Source organism: Equus przewalskii, chromosome 14 (assembly GCF_037783145.1).
Source record: "Equus przewalskii isolate Varuska chromosome 14, EquPr2, whole genome shotgun sequence".
NCBI lineage: Eukaryota > Metazoa > Chordata > Mammalia > Perissodactyla > Equidae > Equus > Equus przewalskii.
Window position 1 is genome coordinate 44,748,564 of NC_091844.1, and position 19,712 is coordinate 44,768,275.

Here is a 19,712-nt window from a genome sequence, read left to right on the forward strand (position 1 = left end):
AATAAAGATTTTTCACATTGTTATTTGAAAACAGAAGTGGGCAAACACTGCAGGGAGTAAATCGCTTTTTTCTAAATGATAAAAATTTGTTTAAATTAATCAGCATCATTTTGGTAATCTGTAAGCATTCCCCACAGTTATAAGAGGAAAGGCACTGTTAAATTAATCTCATGTCTTTAAAAGGATATTTCATGAACATTTTATGTAAGAGTAAACTTGAGATCACAGTAGATTACCTTGCATGATTGACACTTTATTCTGCAGTATAGAAGGAGACTTGAAAGGTTAAGCTTTCCTTGCACAAGCCCTTTGTCTTAATTTTGGTTTCTCAAGAATAAAGAGGCTGTTAAATTCTTCTCTCTTAAACAGAACTAACAAAGTGATTACAGAGGAATCCAAAATTAGCGTTTTAGCAACCCTATAGTTCTTGAAGATGTCCTTTATTTTAATTTGAAAATATTATAGTCTTTAATTAAACTGTTTCTATTCCTGGGGCTCACCCTGTGGCGTAGTGGTTAAGTTTGGCATGCTCTGCCTTAGCAGCCCAAGTTCCCAGGTTTGGATCCTGGGTGTTGACCTACTCCACTTGTGAGCCATGCTGTGGTGGCAACCCACGTACAAAGTAGAGGAAGATTGGCACAGGTGTTAGCTCAGGGCTAATCTTCCTCAAGCAAAAAAAAAAAAAAAAAAAGAGGAAGATTGGCAACAGATGTTAGCTCAGGCGAATCTTCCTCAGCAAAGAAAAAAACGAGTTTCTGTTCCTAAGAATAGTCTGACAACTATTCAGACAGTGCAGCAAATATTAATGAAGTAGACAATGAGAATATAAAGATGAAGGCATTCATCAACCCTTCAGGGTCTAGTTAGGGGAGACAAGCCTATAAAACAATATTTAGTATTTTAGAAATTATTGAAAGCATTGCTTTTTATTATTTAATGAGTGTAGATATCTGAAAATAGTTTAAATAAAACAAATATAAAATCTAAAGCATAGAAATATTTTTTGAATAAATACAATTAGTGCATGCCTTAAACTGGAATAAAATATGCCTTTATTCTTATCATCAATCAGTAATATTTATTGAAAGTTTAGTTGGTTCAGGCTTCGTGCTCAGCTCTGGGGATATAGTAGGTAATAAGACAACATGTTCTCTTACGGAGCTTACAACCTAGGAGAGAAAATTGTTAAATTGAGTAAATTTTTTTTTGGTAAGTGTACAATTTGTTGATTTTTTTGTTCACAAAATTGTGCAGCCATCACCATTATCCAATTACAGAACATTTCATCACCCCCCACCCCCCGCCCCCCAAAATACCCATACCCGTTGGCAGTCATGCCCCATCTCCATTCCTCCCACTCCTTGGAAACCACTAAGGTACTTTCTGTCTCTATAGAATTGCCTATTGTAGACATTTCATATCAACAGACTTACACAACTATGTGACCTTTTGTGTCTGGCTTCTTTCACTTAGCATATGTTTTCAAGTTTAGTCCATGTTGTAGCATGTATCAGTATTTCATTCCTTTTTATGGCCCAATGATATTCCCTTGTGTGGATATACCATATTTTGTTTATCCGTTCATCAATTGATGGACATTTGGGTTGTTCCTTTTTTCATTATTATGAATAATGCTATGAACATTCATGTTCAAGTTTTTGTGTGGACATAGGTTTTCTAGTCTTGTGGGTGGAAATTCCTAGGAGTAGAATTGCTGGGTCATATGGTAACTCTGTTTAACTTTTTGAGGAATCGCCAAACTGTTTTTCACAATGGCTGAATTTTACATTCCCATGAGTAATGGAAGAGAGTTCCAATCTTTGTCACTTCTTGTCAACATTTGTTATTGTGCATCTTTTTTGTTTTAGCCATCCTAGTGGGTCTGAAGTGGTATCTGATTCTGATTTTGGTTTGCATTTCTCTAATGACTAATGATGTTGAGCATCTTTTCTATTGCTTATTGGCCATTTATATATATTCTTTGGAAAAAATTCTATTCAAATCCCTTGTCCATTTTAAATTGGTTTATTTGTCTTTTTATTGTTGAATTGTAAAAGTCTTTTATATATTCAGAATACAAGTCCCTTATCAGATGTTTGATTTGTAAATATTTTCTCCCATTCTGTGAGTTGTCTTTTCCTTTCTTGGTCGTCTCCTTTGAAGCACAAAAATTTTTAATTTTAATGAAGTCTAATTTATTTTTTTCTTTTCCTGCTTGTGCTTTTGATGTCATTTCTAAGAAACCATTGTCTAATCCAAAGTCATGAAGATTTGCACCTATGATTTTCTTCTAAAAGTTTTATAGTTTAAGCTCTTTAGGTCTTTGCTTCATTTTGAATTAATTTTTGTGTAGGGTATAAGGTAGGGGTCCAGCCTCATTCTTTTGCAGTTGGATATCCAGTTGTCCCAGCACCATTTATTGAAACAGCTACTCTTTCCCCCATTAAATTGTCTTGGCACCCTTGTCCAAATCAATTGACCATAAATGTAAGGATTTATTCCTGGACTCTCAATTTTATTCCATTGATCTGTCAGTCCTTATGCAATTAGCACACTATCTTGATTACTGTAGCTTTGTAAGAAGTTTTGAAAAAGAGAAGTGTGAGTTCTCCAGCTTTCTTGTTCTTTTTCAGGATTGTTTTGACTATTCTGGATTTTTACTTTTCCATATGAATTCTACAATTCGCTTGTCAGTTTCTGCTAAAAGCCAGCTAGGATTTTGATGGAGATTGCACTGTAGATCAGTTTAAGGAGTATTACCATCTTAATAATAATGCCTTCTAATCCATAAACATGGGATGTCTTTCCATTTATTTGCCATTAATTTCTTTCAACAATAGTTTTTAGTTTTCAGTTTCTGTCTTGCACTTCTTTTTTAACTTTGTTCCTAAGTGTTTTATTCTTTTTGATGCTAATATAAATGGAGTTATTTTCTTATTCCATTTTTAGATTGTTCATTGCTAGTATATAGAAACATAATTGATTTTTATATATTGATCTTAGATCCTCCAACCTTTCTAGACTCATTTTTTAGTTCTAGTAGCTTTGTTGTGGATTCCTTAGGATTTTCTGTATACAAGATCATGTTATTTGCAAATAGAGAGAGTTTAATTTCTTCCTTTACAATCTGGATGTTTTTTATTTCTTTTTCTTGACTAATTGCCCTGCCTCATACCTTTAGGACAGTGTTGACCAGAAGTGGAAAGAGGTGGATATCTTTGTCTCGTTCCTGGTCTTAGGGGGAAAGTTTTCAGTCTTTCACTATTAAGTATGCTGGTGGCTGTGGAGTTTTTGTAGATACTCTTTGTCAGCTTGAAGATATTCCTTCTCTTTCTAGTTTGTTGTGTGTTTTTATAATGAAAGGGTGTTGGATTTTGTCAGTTGCTTTTTCTCTGTCTATTGTGATGATCATGTGTTTTTTGTCCTTAATTCTATTAATATGGTGTGTCATATTGATTAGTTTTCATATGTTGACCCAACCTGGTATACTTGGGATAAATACCACTTGGCCGTGATAATCCTTTTTATGTGTTGCTAGATTCAGTCTGGTAGTATTTTGTTGAGGATTATTGTGTCTGTATTCATAAGGAATATTGGTCTGTAGTTTTCTTTTCTTGTGATGTCTTTGCCTGATTTTGGTATCAGAATTGAGCAAACATCTAGTTAACTAATGGATATAAATCTCTTGAATATTAGAATCAACAATATTTGAATATATTTCTCAGAAAGGGTTTTAATAAAACTTTATGACTCCCTTCCTCCCCCCCGCCCCACCCCATTGACAATCAGCAGTTCTGGATAAACTTAATCTTCCAGAATTTTTTTGTTAAAACCAATTTAAAGAATCTGTGAGAGATAGAAATAGTGCTAAATGTCAGTTAAGGTGGCAACTGTTTGCTAGAAGCTAATTTTTTTTTTTTAAAGATTTTATTTTTTTCCTTTTTCTCCCCAAAGCCGCCCAGTACATAGTTGTATATTCTTTGTTGTGGGTCCTTCTAGTTGTGGCATGTGGGACGCTGCCTCAGCGTGGTTTGATGAGCAGTGCCATGTCCGCTCCTAGGATTTGAACCAACAAAACACTGGGCCGCCTGCAGCAGAGCATGCGAACTTAACCACTCGGCCACAGGGCCAACCCCTAGAAGCTAATATTTTTGTCATCCTTGACAGTGTCAGTAACAATCTCTTAAATTCCTTTACAAAAAAAAAGATTGAAATCCTTCTATACTTTGCAAAGTGACTTTGGTAACAGTGTAGATTGCCTCTCAGACCTTCTTATTTCTAGGATATATTTTGTCTTGTGTGTGAATAATTGGTACCTAGTTGTCTTCTCTCTTGGCCGTTCTTCCCTTTTTCTCTCCTCAGTGCTCTAAGGGTCTCTGGCTCCACCAGGGCCTCCCCAGGGCTGGTTTCAACAAGGCTCATGGTATCTGCTTTGAATACTCTCTGATAGCTATTTACGTATTTTCACACAATATGTGTGGGCTTGCATATGTGATTTTCAGAGCTTTTCCATTTACTGAAAAGACCTTATTCCTAGGAACTATATGATAGGTGGAAAGGAAATAGGTTAGGGTTTACTATACTTTCATGCAGTTACATTTATTTTAGGCTGTAATCACTGAATACTGCTGGAGCATGCACATGACCATTCCCGTATCATCAGCTTTGGGGAAATTGACTTGATTCAATCCAAAGCACCAGAATTATCAACTTAGTTATATATTGTTAGAATTTTAACTATCAGCTGGATCTAAGTGTTTATTAAGCTAGCAGACAGTGTATTGTCCTCCCAATAAGAAAGCCTACTGAGAAAACCACACTCAGGATATAAGATTCTTTAGTGGTATCAAACAGGCATAGAAAGAGGTGAATTTTTCCTAAGTATAATAGTAATTCATGCTTGCCGTTGAAGGGGGTCAATTTCAGAAGGGAATAAAGAAGCAAGTTAAAGTCATCTATAACCCTACTACCCAGAGATAAAAACTGTATCCTTTCAGACTTCATAGTTATACATGTATAATTTTTTTAAGTGGGACTATACTATAAATTTTTTTGTAACATTCGGTTTTCATTTATCATTATGGACGTTTCTATGGTAATATAGATCTACATCACGGTCTTTAATGGCTATATAATACTCTTGCATAGATATATCCTAATTTTACTTAGACTCACATTTTTTAAAAGATGTTTTCAACAACTTGATTAATTATAGTTTTCTACTATGGGAAAATACCTGTCAAGTGTATAGGAGTAGAGCTCCTTTCTCATTTTTGGATGTAACTGTAGGTGAAGTATTCACATTAAAATTTATGTGTTCCTGTTAATTAACCTATCTTGTTGATTTTACTGAGAGACTGTCTTCTTGGCCTTTGTGATTCATCTCACATGTAATAATTATGTGCTTACAGTCTGCCTATTCATTATTCGTGCATATGTGTAACGTTTTGAAGAACTTTAATGTGCTGAGCCTTCCATGTAGCATCATACTTGGAGAGTATGAGTTTTATCAATAGGAAGCCTGTGTTAAAATCCATGTTTTATCACTTAATAAGTGCTCTAGGTCCAGTCGTGTAAGAGGTCAGTGCCCTTTCTTATCTGAAAGCCTGCCTCATGGAGCTTGAATAATTGAAGGAGATAATGTTGTATAGTCTACAGTGTTTGGCATAATGTAAGTGTCCAGTAAATATTGACTCAGGAAATAAAGGGAGGTGTGGAGAATGTAGATCAGCAACCTAGAAAACATTTCTAAAACATCTATCAGGCTTAAAAAGTGTGTAGCTTTTCAATCCTTTTTTTTTTAGCTTCTCCCATGCTGTTGCCATAGTGATATAGTTTATAATTGTTTGAAAAATTGTAGGAATATGTTTTCCTGAAGTTTTAATAATGTTTGACACTTTAAAAAAGAATGTTTCTAGGAAGGTTCATTTGAAAAGGCTGGTATGAATAAAAATATTTAAGCTTTTCTCACTCTCAGAAATCTAGGTCTAAAACAGAAGGAGCGATACTTGTAAATTATATTTTGCACAGATAAAATAGCAATAAAATCTCATTTATTTGGACCCCACTGACTGGGAATTTGAATGCAGACTGCTGCGTATCGTTGCAGTGTGAATCATGTTCGTTTCTAAAGGGAAAAGAGAAATATTTTATCTAATGCCCTGTTTACTGATGATAAAACTGAGGTCCTGAGAAGTTGGAGTCTCATCCAAAGTTACACAATTGCAGAGTCAGTTCTAGGACATGGTCTCTTGAATCTCGGTCACTGGTAGTTCCTTCCACCATATGCATCTATATAGAAATCATAGACTGGTTATAAGCAATTCGTATCTAGTCATTGAAACTGCTTGGATACTAAATCTATTATATTAGATAATTTGATTAGACATTAATTTATGTTGTATGTGCCACTCAAATCTAAAGTCATCTATTTCATAGTCAGGTTTTACTGAGTAGTTTTTAAGGATGGTAAGGAATAATATGGATGTCTGCATTTATTTGAACTTATCACCAATAGTGATTTTGAAGGTTAATAAATGTCTTGGAGCACTTTGAGAACCAGACATTTTTATAAAGGAGCATTTTTTTTATATAAAAATAGATTCGAGGTATACTTTACTTGCTGATTCTTTTAGCTTATCAACTTTTATTTGCTCTACAATAGTGAAATCTAGATAAATTTTAAAATCCTTTTCCATGTTTATGTTTATAACACAGCAATACAATTTATTAACTTACAAGTTAATCATAAGGTTGAAATTTTCTTTTTCTTTATATATTTACTATTTAAATACCTAGATAAGAAAGGTGATAGTGATTATGGTGGTATTTATAATAATAATAATAATAAATAATAACACTGACATTTATTATATGCTATGTACTACATTAAGTGCATTATAGTCATCTTATTAATGAAAAATTTTAATTCATTATTTCACTTAATCCTCACACTATCTCAATAAGATGATTCTTATTTGTGTACACATTTTATAGATGAAGAAATTGAAGTGTAGAGGGATTTAGTGACTTGCCTAAGATCACATAACCAATAAGATGTGGAGCCAGAGTTGTGGTCTAGGTGATCTGACTCCAGAGCCTAAGTGCTTCGTCTGTCTTAGTGTAAGTCACTGTTGTGGGGCACAGGGGAGCCTCCCAGGAAAGAATTATGTCTTTATTATTGCTTCCCCTACCCTCTCACTGTACCCTGTTTAAAAAAACAAAAAGTGTGTTAATTATTAGCATCATTGCTAGCAGAGACTTATAATTAGGCCTGCACCTTTAAGTTTTCTAGATCATATGCATTCTTCAAGACCCAGTTCAGTTCTGTCTCTTTTACAGTATTTTAGAATTTCCTCCAGTTCTTTTCCTTTTCTGAATTCTGACAACAGTGCCTTATTTATAATTCTGTTGACATTGTTTTTATGTGTCTTATCATCTTCCTAGAATTGTAGTGTGTCAGTGCTGGACAGGGCCTTAAGAAAAGTCCATGTCCCCATTTTCTGGTTTTCTAATTCATTCTACTAGGTTGAGTTTCTTGAACAGCATCAGCTCAGTTAGTGTTTGCTGAATGTCAGAAAACTGTTAGTATTGCTGTTCTCTCTTTATTCAATAAGACATTATTCATAATGTCATTTTAACAATATAGGTATGTTCTTTCAAGTTCTGGTCAGTTCGCAGTTGCGCGAGTATATTAGTACAGTGGTAGAAACAAGTTAAATAGAACAAAACTGATGTAGAAGTTTTAGGCAGGGTTGAAACAAACTTGAGATGGGGAAAACTTGAATAATAGTTGAAACCAGAGTTTGAAAACAACAGTGTAAATCATATAAAGAATATTAAATTAATAGCATTCAAATCAAATCATATTTAGGAGAATGGAGTAAATGTTTCCTAAAGATAATAAATGTTGTTGAGCCCCTGCTATGAGCCAGACACCGTGGTGGGCACTTAAGATATCTTAAACAGTACCAATATAACATATACTAACAGGAATTCAGGGCTTCATAATAATATCTAACATTTTACAGTTCACATACATTATTTTCCCCACAGAAGTCCCCTTAAGAGTAAAGTCAGATACCTTAGGGGACCTGGGGATCAAGACCAAAGCAGTCCCTGGAAATGTGATTTTTCTTTGTCACCTCCTTTATCTTAAAAATTAACAAGTATTTAAAATTGTACTCAATAGTATATCCATATTTATTTTACTATAAGAATATCTCTCCCCCCAGTTGTTCACAATCCAGAGAGAGATGAATTATGTTTAGCCTGTGAATTCAGGAGCTCTTTGGCACACTGCAGAAGTCTCCTTGGATTGTACATAACCCAATCTTGAGACCACAGGCCTGTGGTTATTTGATCCCATAGTGGCCCTGTGACCATAGGCCAAGAGCAAACTTGCTAAGTTAGATTTTGTCTCCTTACTATTAATAAACATTATATAACAGTGTAACACATTTAGTTTTTCTTTTTTTCTTTGACACTTAAATCTTTATGTCATTATATCTATCTGCTCCTGCAGGGAAGTAGCTTTTCAGGTAATCTAAAGGCTATTTCCCTCTGCCTTTTGCTTTGTAGCAAATTTTTGTTTTAATGATAGCCAGGCTAGGTTACAATTTTGTTAAGTTCCTTGAAGAGAGATCTCTTAAAAAAGCAAAGCTGTAAAACTCATGTGTGTAGTTTTTAGTAAAGTTTTAATTTCTCAACAGTTTTTGAATTAGTGATTTTTCTGCAAATATATTTTTGTGTCACTGAAGTATGTCATTTTCGTGAGTGTGTTAAGATTTTTTTCTATTATTTGAATAGATATCATGCATTGTATAAAGATGAAACCCCTCAAGATGATTTTTAAGAAACCTCTTGTTTTGGATTAGAGGCCTGCTATGCTGGACTTGAGAGATGTAACAATCTTGTGTAGACAGAATGATTTGGACATGTAGGAAATAGATTTGAACGAAAAACACTTTATGGTAAATAGAAATAGATGCAGGTATTATGCTAATATACAACTTAGAGTGAGTTTAAAAATATAACTTACAAAGTTAACCTTTCTTTAACATTTTAGGTTTTGGTTTTACTTTATCTAGAGGTCTTTTTATTTTTGTAAGTGGAGCAAATATAAATGTGTCAAATCCAAATGGATAAAATAATGTTCTAACTTCAGATTTCTTCTTTTTAAATTTTTAGTTGTTGACCTCCTCTACTGGAGAGACATTAAGAAGACTGGAGTGGTGTTTGGTGCCAGCTTATTCCTGCTACTTTCATTGACAGTATTCAGCATTGTGAGTGTAACGGCCTACATTGCCCTGGCCCTGCTCTCTGTGACCATCAGCTTTAGGATATATAAGGGTGTGATCCAAGCTATCCAGAAATCAGATGAAGGCCATCCATTCAGGTGAGATGTCTGGAAAACATCTATAAACTATACTATACTGTAAACACACTATAAACTATAAACGCTATGAACAGGATTGGTATTGAGACTTCATTCTTCTCTCTGTCAAATTACAGGCATGCATTTTTTACTGCTTAAAGATAATTGCAAATTTTTGCTAAAAAGCTGCACCAAAATCATCTGCTTTTGAGATTTCCTAAAGGTCACTTCATAGGCTCATGATGGAATAGACTGGGTTTATGTATCATTAGGCTAACTCTACTACTTGTTAGTAATATTTATTTATTAGAAGTAGGTATCGCTTATCTAATTTTACTTTAATGAAAGCTATATCTTTTTAACATGGTTAGGATTGGTGAGAGTTATATTTTTTTTATTACTAACTTTTTATGCTGATATTAGAAATACCTTTCTTTCCACTAGTATGTTTATGTTTTTCTATTATGCTTTCTCGTCATGCCTATGTCTTTCTTACCATTCTTTCTCTGTCTAGTTTCTTCTTCTCATTCCCTAAAGCATTACTTTAGTATTAACCTTTGGAGAGCTCCTTTATTTCAGTATCTTCTTGTCTCTAAACTATTATCTTCTGCCCTTATTTTTACAAGTACACTCTAGCTTTACATATCTAATTGCTAATGGGACACACCTGTTTGGATCTTCTGCCCTCGATTCATATTCAGCATGTCCCCCTTGCCCTTTTAAGAACTGAGATAAAATTCAGTGGTTTTTAGGATATTCAGAGACTTGTACAACAATTCCAGACATTTTCATCACACCAGAAAGACACTTCATACCCATTAGCAGTCACTCCCCACCCAGTCACTGACAACCACTAACTCCTCCTGTCTTTAAATGAACCTTTTTTTCTCAAACTTGTCAATTTCTATCAGTAACACTACTATTACCTTAATTTCAGGCTTGCTCCCAGTTTTGATTTATCTTTGTTTCCATCTCATGCAAAGAAAATAACTAAATTTTGTTGTTTTCCCCTTCTTCCTCAGTCTAGACCAGGAGTCCATAAACTACAGCCATGGGCCAAATCCAGTCTGCTGCCTGGTTTTGTAAATAAAGTTTTATTGGAACACAGCCATAGTCAGTCATTTAGCTGCTTTCATGCTGTAATAGCAGAGTTAAGTAGTTGTGACAGAGACCACATGGACTTCAAAGCCTAAAATACTGCTAAAATGCTACCTGGCCCTTTACAGAAAAAGTTTGCCTACCCCTGGCTGGACTTCACTTGTTACCAAATTGGCTTCTGGTTACCACAGATTGCTTCAACTCTTTGAGACGTTGTCAGATTAATTTTTCTCAAATACCACTTTGATCACACGTTTAGGCATAGGGTCTCTCTATTCGTTATAGGATGAAGTCCAAATATCTTTGTCTTATCTCTCATTTACCCCTTCTAGAATTTTGTGCTCATTTTCGTGCTGCTGTTTTAACTCCTCAGATCTCCTAATCTGTCATACTTTTTATTTGGTTCTGTGTTTGATTTCAAGACCTAGCTCTTTGAAGGTGGCTTCCCTAACACTGGTTCACAATGATCTGAGAACTCACTTCCTGTTGCACTAAGTATGGCTTTGAAATGTTCTCTGGTTGTTTTGTATATGGATATCATTTTTTTCAAATAGATTGTGAATATTTAAAAACTATTTTGCCAAGGCAAGCATCTTTGTGGGCATGAATGAGTATGTAACTACCTAGAACATTATCCCATTGATATTAATGAGTAAAAACATAAATTGATTTCAGACTTTACCAGAAGACCTACTAAATTATTTTGCTTATTGTAAAGACTGGTGATTTGTTTCTCTTTAGCTTTCTCTTCATATTGATCAAGTAATGATGTTACATAAGTTTGAGGGAGGGACCAACATTTATTGAGTGGCTCTTATGTGTCTGGTGTTTTATGTACAAACTTAATTTTCATGACAACTCTGTACAGGAGATAGATGGTATTATTCCATTTTACAGAGGGGGAAACAAACTTGGAATTCAGTAACTTGAAATTTCAGCTTCAAAATGGAAGAGCCTATCATGCCACAAATCATAAAGGCATATGATTTTTTATTAGTTATGTTGAAATATATAAAAACATTGTCAAGATAAAAATTGTAAATTATCTGTAAGTTTTATACATTGTGTGATTTTAAAGAAGACTTTTTGAAAAAAACTAGTGATTTCTTTATTATTTCCTTAGGAACACTTTATTTTTATTTCAAAGGCCTCTTATAGTCATTATAAAGTAAATTCAGCTAACATTGCCAGTTGAAGCCTATTGGACAGTTTTTCCAAGTTCTTCAATCACACTAGTGAAGATAATAGCATACAGTTCATGTAGTACCTGTGGTCATTGGAAAAGAGTGATGACAGTGCTGGCATTGTATTAATATCACATAAATGCTGGTTGAAAGAATGTAAATATCCACAGAGTGTCACTGATGGAGAGTGCTGCCTTTGTGCCAGCTGGCCAGCCATCTTGTCTTCAGCAAGAACAAAAGTAGTGGTACAAAGAAGCAGAATACCAACTAAAGTTATATCAGCCACTTTCCTGTATTTCTCAAAGCTGCATAAATGAATTATTGCTGACTTAAGGGTAGATATGAATCTTTGACCATTTTAAACTTGATAATAACAACTTGATACTCGTTGGTTAATATAGAACAATGTCTAACTGTGTGCTAGACCATTGTACTAGTAAAGATATATTCCTGGTCCTTGACAGTTTATACTCTACAGTAGGAAGAATGCAGAAGTATATACATGTCCATATGTAGGGCTGGATATGGTAAATACTATAAGAATAATACAAAAGAAAGCACTGTTAGAGTTACATCGTAGGGTCTTGGGAAAGAAAGAGCAGAAGAGGCTTCATGTGTGGGTGGGATTTGAGGTGAGGCTAACTAACTGTCTGGATATGCTATCGCCAGAAATGAGAGGAGAGTTTTGTAGATTGGGAAAACAGTATGATGAACAAAGGCATTAAGATTAAAAAATGTTTGATGAATGGCTCATTTTTGGTTGCAACATGGTGAGTAGTGGGAAATAAGGTTGGAAAGATTTAGGAGGGCTCTGGTTGAAAAGTTGGAGCCGTAGAATCACAGAATGTTTGAGCCTGAAGGGCTTTAGGAAAGTCTATTTCTCTAGTTTAGAGTTGGAAGCATGACCCAGAGAAATGACATGCCTTTTGCAAGGTTACATAGCTAGGTAGTAGCAGGTCTCTTACCTGCCTCCCGAGTTCAATGGAAATGGCATTATCTAGGATAGCTCAGAAAACTAATGTGGATTTGGCTGAAGGAATGGATTAGGATGCTGACGGATTAGAGACTGGTTTGGAGACTGATAGCATATTCCACATACAAATGTAGATAATGAGCCCTTAACCTAGAGTGATAGCATAGTGAGTAAAAACGAGGAGTCATATTTCAGGCATGTTGCAGAGGTAAAACTATGGGACAAGGAGTTTTCAAAGAGGACTTATTTTTAGTGTAAGTAACTAGTGTCCACTGACAGTGGGGAGGTCATGAGGAGGGACTGGGTAAGGGGCTACTCGCAAAAGATACGAGAATACTTAGCACTTCTGATTTGAGTCTACTCTGCCAGAATAAAATGGCTTCTTTGAAACAATAAATAATCAAACAATACTTTGCATTCCTGCAGACTTGACCTTTTTTCACCCATTACAGTTATCTTCTTAAATTTAACAATTCCAGCTATCTCAGTATACATTAGGGCGTATAAATGGACAGTTAACTATTATGTTTTACTGGGATTGCCACTGTACTTTTGGCAGTCATTTTACAATCTGAGGCTTGACATATTGGGCAGTTTCCCCTAAAGATTAGGCTGAGAGAGTGTCATGTTAGGAAATGAATAGGATCTCCGTTAGGAAAACTTGATGAGAACAACATAATGTCAACTTGAAGAAAAAAACAAATCCATAATAATAACTACCATTTATTGAGTGCTTCTCTGTGCCTGATGATGTTAACCACTTTACTCATTTGAATCCTCATGATAATCTCCATTTTATAAATGAGGCAACTGAAGTTTAGAGGGAAGACTAAATAACTTTCCAACGTTACAAGGCCAAGTAAGAGGCAGAGCTTAAGATTCAAGCTCAGATCAGTCTGGTTTCAAACCGTATGCTTTTTTTTACGCTCATCAGCTAAGATTTGTGGCATGATAGGCTCTTCCATTTTGAAGCTGAAATTTCAAGTTACTGAATTCCAAGTTTGTTTCCCCCTCTGTAAAATGGAATAATACCATCTATCTCACAGAGTTGTCATGAAAATTAAGTCTGTACATAAAACACCAGACACATAAGAGCCACTCAATAAATGTTGGTCCCTCCCTCAAACTTATGTAACATCATTACTTGATCAATATGAAGAGAAAGCTAAAGAGAAACAAATCATCAGTCTTTACAATAAGCAAAATAATTTAGGTCTTCTGGTAAAGTCTGAAAATCAATTTATGTTTTTACTCATTAATATCAATGGGATAAAATATTGGAAAAAATACTTGCATTAGAATTATCTTGCTTGGTGAACTTTTACATTGTGCTTAATTTGGAAATAATAGGCTTTTATAGTAAAATATTTTATTGATGTCTTCCTTTACAGATATATAATTGCTCATTGATAAGACATCCAGGGAGAATCACTCCAGTCAGTGAAAGTTATATTGTGTTTTGTTTTCTAGGGCGTATTTGGAATCTGAGGTCGCTATATCTGAGGAGCTGGTTCAGAAATACAGTAATTCTGCTCTTGGTCATGTGAACTGCACGATCAAAGAACTCAGACGCCTCTTCTTAGTTGATGACTTAGTTGATTCTCTGAAGGTAGGTTTATTTGCTTTTCATTTTTGACATACCTAGAATTTAATATTAAAAGAGTTAAAGAGTATAAAATTCTATTTATCTATATTAAAGTAAATGGTAAAGATGTAATGAAATCATGTGACTGTTAACTTGGATTTCAAAATTCAGAATCCAATCAGATATTTAAAATGGAGAAAACTACTATTCTTTTTTAAAGGAAAATAAGTTATAAATTCATACTTTTGGAAATCAAGGGTTAAAAGTTAGAAAATTAAAGGGAATTTTGATTATAAGAATAAAGATTATCTAATAGATTTAATACCAGATGTGATTTAATCTGCTTGACTTTAGAGTCTAAGCACTTAATTTCTTAGTTTGTGTGTAATTCATATATACAGACAAGCTATTTCATATTTTGGACTCTTTTTGGAATGTTTATTCTGAAAAACCTTTAATATTCTAAAACACCTTATCTAATATTCAGTTGGTAACTGTTGGAAGTTTTTCTTAGGTTTTGGATCTTGCTACACAGCAGCTGTTAAGAGTCTCACCTTGCAAATAAACTCTCCCACAGTTCAGACTGACTCAAAGCAAGCACTAAACCAGTCATGTACCTTGAGCCCCAAGCACTGGGACTTAGTGCTTTTCCTTTACACAGAAGTTGCTGTTTGTGTTTTGTGTGTTATTGCCTGTGACTGTGCTCAAGACAGACTCGTTTCCATTCTGTCTGGGTAGAAATGTACTATGGTAGTAATTTTCATAATTTTCCTTATCCAAGAGCTATGCACTGGTTTGTAGTTTATCATGCAAGCCAAGGATATCATAGCAATGGGGCCTTTAGACTGAGTGAAACAATTTCTGAACTGGTCAGAATAGGTTTAAATGCTCAAAATGCTTTTAACTAATATCTTGGTCTTAATAAGCCAGTAGATGGACATTATTTTCAGCTGTGTGCTTCTCTCAGTTTATTTAAGACTTGGCACCTCAGCTACTTTTATGAGAGAAAGAATTTTTTTTTGCTGTTAAATCTCATTTTTAAATTTCTTTTGAAAATTACCTTAGTTGTTTTTTTTTAAAGCAATTATGTTATTCATGAGGAAGCTGTCATAAATGAAAGAAACTGAACTTGATAAATTCTTGCCTTGAGTGACTCTGCTAATTTGAAAGTAACAGAAAGTGGTACAAAAAGAGAGAGATTTACTTCCTGGAACACTTTATTTTTATGAAGTTTTCTTATATTTTTAAAACATTGTTTCTTAATATTGGAAAAAATACTTGCATTAGAATTATAGTTTACTACATTCTCTCCTTAAGGATTAACAGTAGTTTTGAAAAGAAAAAAAATAAAAGAAGAAAACTAACTTGAATGATTTTCTGAGTAGTGTTTTTTGCAAGCCCAGAGCTCAAGGAAAGCTGTTTGATGACTTCCCCAGATCGCAATTCATTCAGAGTTCCAAATAAATAACAGTTGTTTCAAGATATTAACACATAGAATGAACTTTGCAGTTAGGTCTCAAAATCTGTTGAGGCAAAAGAATACGGCAGGGTATCTGTTTTTTTCTCCCAGTATAAAGGCGATGGGTATGAAGCCTTTGACAATTCAGGTGCATGCTCTGATAATACACATGAAGGGTCTTCCTTGATAAACCTTGTGGTTCTGCCACATGGGGAGACTTTAGTTAAACCTTCTCGTAATGTCCTTGTGTGTGAATAGTATAGATGGCATCTCTTTGTGTCCACTGAATAAGGGTACTATAGAATCACAAGTACTTGCTTAAAATGTCTCCTAATTATTGAAAAAAGCTGATAAAAACCTTAACACTCTTGGCTCTTTATAAAAATAGCTTAGTAATATTCCCTTGAGAGAGAATTCTTTGAACATTTGCCAGTCTTATGCCCTAGTTTTTGTTTATATAGAGAGCATTTTTAAAAAGAAAATGATTTTCCTTCTATTTCTTTTTGCCTTTTAAACCACAGCAGCGGGTAGGACAGTCATATTCTCTCTCCCTAAAGCAAGCAAAAACGTTTTTTTTCAATTCTCATTCTATTTTTACTTTTTCAACGTAAAGGAAAAATCAGTTTGCCCTGTTAGACTGATTTATTTTACTGCCTTATTTTCAGATTTTAAATCTGTGAAAGTTTGCTAATAGCCTCAGTCTCTTCAGTTTCCAGATGAATTTGCGATCTTGTTAAATAACACTGAGTTTTAAAATATTTATGGGAACCAGCTTTTGATTGGAATTACTTGGATTTAGTAGGATTCATAGCTAGGAAAATGGAAACCAGCCTAATTTCAAGAAAATGCAGTGAGAATTAGTCTCATTTATAAATTTTTTCATTTAGAAAATAGACATTATATCAAGCTTTGTGGCTTATTTAAAATAATAGCTTTTAAACAAAAATTTAAAAGAGGTTTCTCTATAACTCACTGTCTTCATGAATGTTTGGTACCCTCACATTTATATAATATATATTTCTAGATTCTGGGTTACAATTACTACTACTTCTGTTTGAAACTTTCTTCCTCAGAAATTGAAAATTTAGCACCACCTTTTTACTTTTTTTTTTTTTTTTTTTTTTTGCAGTGTGAGGGAGGAGGCTATTCTTTTAAGTGTGATCAAAGAAATAACCAAGGTTCTTCAGGCCTGTTGAAAAAGACCTGACATGAGATGGTGGTTATCGTGCCTGGTCTAGGTCTCCTGGTGGTTGATTTGGACAAGTAAAAATAAGATGTGTTCTGCAGATTTCTCCTTTGAATTCTCATGAACTCGTTCCATTTGTTTTGCTCTTTTGCAATTAACTACAAGCTTCTAAGTCCTAGAGAATATGTCAAGTGTATATAGATTGAGCAACAACCCATTTCCCAAAGGATTAATTCTAGTCAAATATTATGGGCAAAATCCCTGACAAAATATTTCTAATTCCATTCAGTAGAACTTATTTCAAACGTTAGTATAAAATTTCACCATCGCCACATGTTTTTGACTAATCTTCAGGATTTGTTTTAAAGGTTATGTTTCTTAACGTGGGTTTATTCCACTGAGTGTCAGACATAAGGTAGGGGAGGAGACAACATCCCCTGCAGTTGTGATTTAATTTTTCTGGGGATACTGCCTGGAGAATTACTGTTTTAAAAGTTGTAGCATTAAGCTATAAACCCCGGGCTATAGTTCCTCCCCGCTTCCACCTCTTACCCTCACCACACACACCTTCCCCCATTATAAAAGAAAAGCATGTGGCAGTCCTTGCTGGGCTCAGCTTTGGGGCTTCTTCATTAAGGCTCTGAGCTTTATTAGAGGGTTCCTTCCTTTTGAAGCCTCAAATCACAAAAGATCCAATAATTTTATTTACTAGATACTAAGAGCAGGTGTTTTAGGCAGAGGTTCTTATTTTTCTGTCATATGGCTTTGGGTGATAAAGACGATTCTGTATGACACTAGTTCTGTGACTTTCAGTGAAAATATGTTAAAACTTTTGTAAGAAGATTTCTAGCTATAGTCTCCTGAACATTAGGCAACTATAATGTTCCGGAGTACAATCTTAAATCTGAAAGTGAGCAAAAAAAGGCCTGAACTCCTGAAATAGCTGACCCAAAAGAACATTAAAATCTAGCCCTCGGGCTCTTACAAGGTTATTAACATGCACATTTTGACAGCTTCCTTTCTGTTTCTTTGGCTCACAGAAAAATTAGAAGGGAAGTGGGCTGGGGAAAATGTAGAGACAGTCAATGTGATATGAAGGACGCTGAATATGTCAAAAAATGTCAAATAATTTTCAGTATTTAAAAATGTAGAAGTTTGAACATGTCAGAGTTGCCAAAATAATTTCTGAAATTAAGCACCTTCCCTCCATTTTCCTTAAAAATGCACCCCCTCCCCCACCATTGAGACATCATCTAATAAAAATCAGCAGAGCTTTTTAGTGAGGTAACTGATGCACAGTTAAATTCCCTGTTCCCCTGGACAAAAGACAGACAAGACACGGCCCTTGTCCTCTTTCAGGAAGAATTGATTAGACCTTCATGGTACTTTGGCCCTCTTTCCTCCAGTTCATTACTGCCCAAAGAGAGATGAGCTTTGACTTCCAAGTTAATATGCATTGGCTGTAATGTTGCAAAGTATTTGCCATGGAATAGCATAGAATTTATAATTCCAAAATGAGAGCTGCCTGTGTGTTTCTTTAAAGTGTTTATTGACCTTCTTTCTGCCTCTTTAGGATGGCATGCTTATTCATGACCAATTCCTATTAATAATGGTTACTCTGTAGGTGTTTTTACAGTAGAGCAAAGCAGATGGATTCTGGAGTCAGATAAGCCTGAGATCACTGACCTCTGGTCTGACAACTTGCTTAATTACTCGGTTTCCTCTTCCACAGGGGTAATAACAGTATTTAACTTTGGGGGTTATGATGAGATTAACTGACCTAATGTATGTTCAAAAAAATGTTAGTTGCTGTTGTTATTATCTAACATTTCCGATAATTATGCACTTACTAGATGCTAGTTCTTAACTCTTTTCTCTTTTGGTGATGTGTTCTCTGGAAACCCTTACCCGTTATTTTTGTTTTAGGCCTCTGAACTGTTAACCTTTCTCCAAACTTAGCTGCAACATTTAAAAATTCTTGGATAGCACATAAAAGTGGGAATTTCTGGTTCTCTCTTAAAATGGGAAAATTTGGCAACATTTGCCTGGAATATGTACATGGCAGCAGTCTGTGGAGCTGGGTTGTGGGTGCCTCCTTGAGAGGGAGAATGCATATGTCCGTTTGCCTCAGTTCTCACAAAATCCTCACATAAATGCCACTTTTCTGGCCCCACAGACATTTGAAGGCCACTCTGTTCCTCTCTGTGCCTCTGGATAGCCTCTCTTTTAGGAAGAGTGTCCTCCAAGAGGCAAGTCCAGTGACATTTGAGCCCCTTGGATGGCCCAGGTGTAGAATCTCAGGCTTCTCTCCTGTGGATTTGGAGTGTGGCCTTGTCAGTGACTTAATGACCAAATTAAGACTTATTTTTAGGCTGTGTGTTAGTATCTGAATTCTGTCGTGGTAAGAGTGTCTTTACTGCTAAAGCAGTTTCTTCTAAAACGTGGAAGGTTGACTCTTCCCTTTGGACTTGTGGATGGTGATGGATGAAAATAGCTCTGTTGCTCTATAGTAAACCTCCTCAAGTGCAAAAGTTATACTTAGCTTCCACAATAAAAGTCTTTAAAACTATGTAAGAGGGAAAAGGCTTGCTAACTAGAGTCATGCTTCAAACCTTTCTACCAGTGTTTCCATAGCAGTTGCTAAGACCAGGGCAGCATTTAATTTTTGATTTTGAATTGACAGGTGTTATGAGTGTTTACCATGTGCTGACTGGAACATTAAATTCAGTTGTAGGGGGAGCCAGAGTGGTGTTACTGGTAGAAGTGACAGTTGGTGGAGGAATCCAATGTGTCTTCCTGACCTGCAGTGGTTATGCTCACTAGAGTCTGAACACCTTAATTACTGCTCACA

At 35.0% G+C, this 19,712-nt stretch overlaps 2 protein-coding genes across 7 annotated transcripts in view; one reads left to right on the forward strand and one right to left on the reverse strand.

The window, feature by feature from the left end:
- RTN4 (reticulon 4) overlaps positions 1–19,712 on the forward strand; it is a 79,286-nt gene that overhangs the window by 53,499 nt on the left and 6,075 nt on the right. For all 6 annotated transcript variants that reach the window (XM_008535808.2, XM_008535811.2, XM_008535810.2 and 3 more), the window contains 2 exons: positions 9,190–9,397; positions 14,102–14,240. In XM_008535808.2, coding sequence (XP_008534030.2) covers positions 9,190–9,397; positions 14,102–14,240 — 347 coding nt within the window. The remainder of the gene's footprint in view (positions 1–9,189; positions 9,398–14,101; positions 14,241–19,712) is intronic.
- Positions 1,035–19,712, reverse strand: part of EML6 (EMAP like 6) — a 279,876-nt gene continuing 261,198 nt past the window's right edge. The window contains exon 42 of the transcript XR_011526070.1: positions 1,035–1,169. The gene's annotated coding sequence lies outside the window, so the exon portion shown is untranslated. The remainder of the gene's footprint in view (positions 1,170–19,712) is intronic.